The sequence below is a fragment of the Polypterus senegalus genome, chromosome 13 (genome assembly GCF_016835505.1).
Source record: "Polypterus senegalus isolate Bchr_013 chromosome 13, ASM1683550v1, whole genome shotgun sequence".
NCBI classification, from domain to species: domain Eukaryota; kingdom Metazoa; phylum Chordata; class Cladistia; order Polypteriformes; family Polypteridae; genus Polypterus; species Polypterus senegalus.
Window position 1 is genome coordinate 163,363,646 of NC_053166.1, and position 7,586 is coordinate 163,371,231.

Genomic DNA, 7,586 nt, shown 5'->3' on the forward strand with positions numbered 1-7,586 from the left:
ACAATGAAGCGCTAAACGTCGAGGTAGGTGTCTTTCGATGGTGAGCTCCACTCCAGTCCTTTCCAGGTTCGTCTGTCCCCCTTGTGATTTACAGTGTCACTCGTCTGCATGGCCAGCCCGTACCTGTCGCTTTAATGTCCCCTGCTGTCACCACATACACAGCAGCATGCTTTACTGCTCAAACGGATGGTGTCACTCTGGGGGAGAGGTGCCAGTTCCCATGTCAGTGCCACCTTGGGTCAGCATATCTCCTAACAGTGACCCCCTCCTCCTCCTCCTCGTCCTTCTGGCACGCCAGCTTGCCTGGTGGTGGAAAGCAAAAAGCAAAGCCCACCACACAAACCAAGAGGCAGGGACCCTGGAGGCTTGGACAAGTGCCTTGTCACCATGATGCCTCACACGATGCCATCGTTGATGCCAAAGCGGCTGTGGCCATCTGAAGAAGCAGAAAAATGCGGCACAGTGACGTGACCGCAATAATGTCAAACAAGTGACAGCAGTGTCACGTACAAGTGCCAGTTTGACAAAGGAATCAAAGTCCATGGGGGTCCGACTGGAAGTGCTCACTCTTCTGGTCTTCCTTGCCTTTGGGTCGAGTCTCTCCATGGAGGCCAAGGGGGCTCGGGGGCTGCGCCTGACAGGGTGTCACGGTCCAGATGGCAGCGGCATTGTGTGAACTGCCCCACTGCACGGACCGCTCGGCTGCTCCAGACCCCCCCATAGTGGCAGCCGAGTGCTACAAGATGAAGTCGGCCTGATAAGATGGCTAATGGGCCGCAGTTCAAAGGGGGCAGCGTTTAAGTAATGGAGTGGGACATCGATGGCCGTATCTGAGTGGCGATCGGAGCCCCCGGCTGACCAGGAGAGTCCAGTGAGCAGACCATTACACAGCCATTTGACTGGCATAAAACAAGCTGATGGCTGCAGCCGCCTACTTGTTCTGCTGATTACATCGGTTTGCTCCGCTCGAGTGGGCACTCAGAACATCGGGCTGTGAAGGTTCAAACCGGTGAACTTGCACTTCCAGATCAGGGAGGTCCTGGACCACGCTGGCAGGGGGACGTCATCCTAACGTGTACTAATACACCTTCGTCAAATACGGCCTGGTTTCAGCTCTGTGCCCAGGTTTGCAAAAGGGCAAATGGAAATGGCATAGGCACTACACCCCTCTACCATGAAAGGTGCCCCAGAAGTCAGTTTGCCCTCTGTGGGCATCACAGCATCCCCCATCATGCCCAGATGGTGCCACAACATGGAAGAGACCAGCAGGGGATGATGTGGGGTCCAAGCTGACCCAATGGGGCGCAGGGTTTGACAGCACAGGACCCCTTGGTAATGACAGCTGGTGGGCAGAGAAGCGAAGAAGTGGGTGATGGGGGGGGCACTGCATTCATAGGAACAACAAGACACCAACAAGAACAATCGTGCTTACTGTGAAAGGCGCTATAAAACTCACCCCTTATAAAACAAGATGGGAGGGCTTTAAAAGAGAGAGGAGCGTAGATGGCAGGAGAGCCCGATTACACGAGGGGCTCCAACATAAAGAGCTGACCACCGATTACAGGGTTACAATGAAAGGCGCTATAAAGATGATGCCACCTATACTGTGCCCTGTGCTATGAAAGCAAACCTGATAATGAAAGGCGCTATAAATGCTGCTTAGCTGGCGTAGTGAGGTTGTGGCAGGATGTCTGCACTACAATAAAAGGTGCTATACGCCTGCCCCCGATCAGGGGGTGTTAACAATGAAAGGCTGGCAGAAGGCGCCCACCTGAGTGACGGAGGACCACCGGCCAGCCTCCCTCGTCAAAGCCTAAAAGGCAGCCTGCCACCACTGGAGGGCCAGAAGGCCTGCATCCCGTGGCAGTGCCCAGGCTCTGTCTGGGGCCAGCTCTGCCCAAAGTGATCCAGCCGCCAGCCCGGCCAGCTCTGGATGGGGCAGGACTGAGGGATGTGGTGCCAATCAGATTAGAGAACAATTTTCCACTTCAGATGCTTCAAACCCCGGCAGGTCAGAGTTTCAAATTTCTCGTTTGCTCTTTTCTCGAGCGTCCGGGGTTGCCAGCGCTGACCGAGGGCTGAGCGTGCGGACCACCCGACTGGATTTCGGGGACCTTCAGAACAGGTGGGCTCTTCACTTTATATAGCGCCTTTCACACAGAGGGCTCTATGAAAATCACAAATGCCAACCCCCAAGACGCTACTTGTCACCCCCTCTTGGTCAGACGTGCAGCATCTTCAGGAAGCTCCGAGCTGAATCGGTCACATCAGGCCACATTAGCGAGCACATAACCGGGGGTCCGTCTCATCCTGCCTGGCAGCCCCTTCACATTTGCTGGACTGGGCGCCTGACACATGGGTGGCCGCCGTAAAGGTGAATGTCACCTCCCAGCCAAACGTCTGAATGTGGTGCACCTGCAAAGGTCAGAGCCTCGAACCGAGGGTGCGGGCCGCTGCCAGAATGCTGAACCCCAGGGCGATGCCACGACTTGACAAGCTGGCCGAGCGGAGGCTCCAAAGTTCAAGACCACCCATGTGAGTGCGCGGCCTCGACGGCCAGAGGCAGACTGAGCCGTCTGAGTTGAGGGAACTGACCTAATCCAGTCTCAGGGTGCCCGCCCCAACAGCACTGGGCACGAGGCCGTGCCCACCCAGTACCAGTCTGTCTTAGTGTACCCTCATGCGCATGTCCTCGCTCAGTTTCATGGAGCCAGGAATGCCACACAGACGGTGACTAGAGGTGGGAGGGAGCGGTGCCAAGCTCTGTGCCCCAAAGTAGAACCCATTAATGTAACATGAGGGAGAGCAGCCACTGGCACCAGTGCCTCTGGCATGAAATTTAGAAGAAGCAGCCTTTGTGCTTTATATAGCGCCTTTTACAATAAAAGAGTGCAGCACAGTTCACAGAGCAGGGCATTCACACTGCCTGGTCACAGTAGCCACAATCTTGGGGGGCTGCTAGTGCATCCCCTCATCCACTGGGCCATCCTCTGCCCATCCAGGTGCCATCACAGCCTTCACTCGCAAATGTAGCTCTGGCTCCTGATGGCCCCCCGAGTGTCACGTCTGGCTCACTGTCCCATGTGGCCAAGGCACCGCTTGTCCCGTCTCCATCCTGAATCGACACCTTCAATGTTTTTTTATTTCATGCCCCCGGTGCGAGGGTAGGGGGCACTGAAGGGGGCTCACTTTCTCAATGCCCAGTCAATGCCACAGGAGTGAATAAAGATGTCAACAAAGAGGATAGAAAAAGGCAAGGTGGAAAATCTTGGCCACGTGCCACTGTGCCCCATGGCGCTCATGGGTGTCCCTCTGGTATGTCACCCTAAACTGTCCTCTAACACAAACATCACAACCTGGAATGACAGACATTTGATTATGTGATGAGACCTTCTTGGACTTTGGCATTGGGGGCACCTTGGCTTTTGCCCGTTGACCTCTTTGCTCATCAGAGGTGAGGGTCTGCATCAAAGGGACAGTTAGCGGAGACACTTCATCGATGCCCTCCTGTTCATTGGCTGATGGTGGTGTGACAGGCAGTGCCACATTGGCCAGAGTGCTTTAATCATGTCCTTCAATGTCACAAGCATTTGGTGCCCTTGATGGGGTCACCTACCTCAGTGACAGAAAGGCAGGGACTTTGGCCTACAGCAGCAGCTGATGTCACTGGTAATGGTACATGGCAGTGCCAACAACTTGCCAAGACCACCAGTGAGAGCCAACAGAGCACAGAGGAATTCAGGAGGAGATGACACTGGGGTGGCAAGGTGCCCAGCCCTGGACTGTCCAAGAACGGCATGTGGTGCAGTGGGTGAATGGTATGGGTGGTGAATGGCATACAGTATGTGGTTAAAGACATGATGGGCATAAGCTGTGATGCCAGGAACGGAGTGACAGTAGCAAGTCTAATGGCATTTTCTGATATTTTTGTGTCATTGGCACTGACCTGGCCCAGGTAAGATAGTTTAGCTAAAATTATGGGTGGTGGTCGAGGGGCATGGAAAGCATGCCAACGTTTGTCCAGGTGGCGCTTTCTCTCACATTTACGGGTCTGAAGGTCACCAGTCCATTCAGCCTGCTGGCATTTGTGCTCACTGGCAGAAGATGAGTCAGTGAAGCTGGGCAACTGAGAAGTGGGCATCTATCCCCACTCTGACACCTTGGTCTGGGTCTGTGCCAAGAGGCAGGTTCTTCTCAGGTCCTTCAGGTGCCCAGCACCCTGGAGGGTAAGATGAGTGCAACGTCTTTATCTCCAGCCTGTCTAACATTTACAAGGCCCTTGGTGCCCACATCAGCATCACCGAGTGGCATCACCCAGACTAAGAGTCCATTGATGGTGACCACCACACTTTGAATGAGGCACCTTCCTCAGAGATGGGCAGCCCTGGTGCAGACGGTTGGCACATGTTGGCTCTGGAAGGTGCAGCTCTGGGCTCGCCACGGTCCAAGGCTTTGCTTCTTATCACGGCTCTGGGCAGCTCGCATGCCCGCCCACCTGCCCGGCTGCCCGGGGCTCCTGCCATTAGCTTTTGTTTTGTGTAAACGGTGAGCAGCCGCCGGCTTTTCACGTGGCGCTCAGCTGATGCTTTTTAGAGGCAGACACACCATGCGGAACATCGAGATGCCAGGACGTCCTCGACGGAGGGGCACCCTCACAGCCTGTGTGTTTCACCCAGAGCCGTCCTCACAAACGCCCGCTTCCTGGGGGCAGAAAGGCCAGCGTGCACACTTGAGGCCGGCCGGCTTGTGTTTACTAAGTGGGGGTAGCTGCCCGCCCGTCTCTGTTTACCCAGTCAGTCAGTGTCATGCCCGAGCTTGCAGAGCGGCACAGGTCAAAGGTCACAACTGAATGTCTCATGGCTCCGAGGAAACAGAAATCCGCCTGGAAACTCAGCGGCCAATGCCAGCCTGGCCACATACAGCGACCGACGGCCAGCCAGGTAAGTGCAGCGGGGAGTCAGTGTGTGCGTGAGGATGGAAAGAAAGAAAGAAAGAAAGAAAGAAAGAAAGAAATGAGGGACACAGTGACAAGTGAGACGCAGTGACAAGTGAGACGCGGAGGGAGTGACACAAGGCAAAGGGGTGACAAGTGGCAGAAAGAGAAAAGGGTCGTGAGTGGGAGAAGGAAAAAGGGTGACGGATGAGGAGTGAGTAAGTAAGAACATCAGCGCTAACAGCTCAGACCGTGAGGGGTAGTGAGGGTGCACCAGAGTGAGTGGCACAGGAGTGTCGCTGGGGGTGGCATAGCGGCCCGGGTGTGTGAGATGTGTGCCAGTCGCTGTGTGTGGGCAGCTCCCTGTATCTCCTATTCCTCCTAGACTCCCTCAGAGGAGGTGTGTGTGTGTGTTAAATGATGTCTCTACTTTGCCACGGTGACGGTGCCCGCACCTCATGAGTCCAGACGAGTGGCTCACCCCTTGTGCCTCTGTGTGCCCGCAGGGCTGCCCAAGATGGACTACACCCTGGAGGTGACCCAGCAGAAGGAGCTCCTCCTGAGGACCGTCCGAAAGCTGCAATCGAAGTCCGAGGGGACCCTTCAACGCGTCGCCCCCTTGCTGAGCTTCCAGCGTGGCATGGGCATGGTGACCAAGAGCAGCGTCCACCAGCTGCGTGAGAGCACCTCCAAGCTGTGTCACGAACTGGACGACCTGGAGAACCAGCTGCGCTTCTGCCAGAACCACGCGGTGGCCCGACTGGACGGGGGCGTCTCGGCCCCTCTGGGGCTCCACGTGTCCGCCGACGGGACGCTCTACTTGGCCAGCAGCGAGGTCCCCAAGGTGGCCGTCCTGACCCGGGCGGGGCGCCCTCTGCAGGCACTACCTTGCGTGACAGACGGGGGGCGCCAGCGCTTCCTGCCGGAGGACGTCACCCTGACGAGAGCCGGGATGGTGGCGGTGACCGATCTGGCCGGGGGCGACGTGAAGATCTTTAATCCGCACTCCAGGTTCGGCCGAGGGGAGTGGCTGAGCCTGGGCGAGTTCCGGTCACCGAGGGGCGTGGCCGTGGACACCGTGGGCAGGCTACTGGTGGCGGACTACGAGCCGGGCAAGGTCCACGTCTTCGATGTCGACCACTGTTTCAGGCTGCTGAACGTCCGGAGCATTAAGGGCCTGCGTGGACCCCGCTATGTGTGCCCGGGGCCCGGCGGGGGGACGGTGGTCAGCGAGGAGTGTGGAGACGTGAAGCTCTACGGCGCCGGGCACAAGCTGCTCTGCTCGTTTAGTGCCACATACGGCCATCGGTTCGGGAGCCCAGCCGGGGTGTGCAGTGACGTCGAGGGGAACGTCCTGGTGGCGGACGAGCAGAAGCGGTGCGTCGTCCTGTTCCCTCCAAACGGCTCGCCGGTGCCCCTGGTCACCGAGGGGCTTTGCACGCCGGCTGGGCTGGCATGCTGCAGCCGTGGCCAGCTGTACGTGGGGGACACGGGGGACAACAGCGTCAAGGTCTTCCGGTACCGAAATGCGGCTCATCACGGCAAGGGGACGGGCCGACTCGCCGCAGATAACGATGGCTGAGTTAGGGACCCTGATGATTCTGGGCGGAGAAGACCGTTGGGGGGCTCATCTTGGAATGTTCAACAAAATTAAAAAGAAAAAATCTTCTCAGACGTGGGCTCCTTCATTTGTGCCAGGGCTGCATGAGGATGGCTGGATGGTCTTCACCTTACATGTGTGGCAGTAGCCATCTGCATAACTGGCATCGTGGGCAGCACAGGGTGGTCCCGGGGAGAGCCTGCTACTGTCCAGACTGCAATAGAAACAAAGCAGCTTTTAGAGTGGACTTAGGGGTCTCATTTAGAACCGTGACGAGGACCCCCAAAACACAAAGGATCCACAGAGCCACTCGAATCCTGCGCCGGGTGATCTCAGGTCTCTTGGCCACAGGGTACCCAGGGACACATCCTCACCAGGGTGGCAAAGCAGCTGACATGTGTCACCTCTGGGCACTCATTGCTCAGGGACTTGAAAGGCGCCACACGGGGACTTCAGCAGAAAATGGCGGCAGGGCTCCCTCTGCTGGAGGAATTCAGGAACAACGACCACTCAAGCCTGACGACGGTGCAGAGAGCAAGCTGACAGAGGTGGGCTCTGGGTGACGCTGTGGGGGCTTCACAAGGTTCAAACACACTGTTGAGGTGAGAACATGGACTTGAAGGGGAAAGGCGCTAAATAGCAGGCAGACAGATGGACATGGACGACAGACGTGTAATAGGCTGATAGCTAGAAAAGGCGCCATATCATCTGTGAAAGGCACTATATATAATCTTCATTTGGCTCTTCATCTGTGTTTGTCCGCGAATGAATTAGAAGAAGAAGCACTAGATGGCAGTAGAGAGACAGCTGAAACACAGGCGTTGCGTTAAGAATCTCCTCCAGGCTCACACTACTGAAGACTGCGGTACGCCAGTCACACCTCAAAGCACCGACATTCAAACTAAACTAACTGTTGAGCTTTAAATGACCTGAAGAGATCGTCATTAAGATCGTCATCTGTGTTTGGCCGCCAGTTCCACGCATGCGTAGACCACCTTCCAGTTTAGTACGTCGTTGTTACTCACGGATGTCAACAACGTGCCGGAATAACGA

At 56.4% G+C, this 7,586-nt stretch overlaps 1 protein-coding gene across 1 annotated transcript; it reads left to right on the forward strand.

The window, feature by feature from the left end:
* Positions 1-4,640: 4,640 nt before the first annotated feature.
* On the forward strand, positions 4,641-7,165 carry LOC120542417 (tripartite motif-containing protein 3-like). Its single transcript, XM_039774895.1, has 2 exons — positions 4,641-4,940; positions 5,440-7,165. The coding sequence occupies exons 1-2, from the start codon at positions 4,850-4,852 to the stop codon at positions 6,513-6,515; spliced, it is 1,167 nt and encodes a 388-aa protein (XP_039630829.1). The 5' UTR covers positions 4,641-4,849; the 3' UTR covers positions 6,516-7,165.
* Positions 7,166-7,586: the final 421 nt, after the last annotated feature.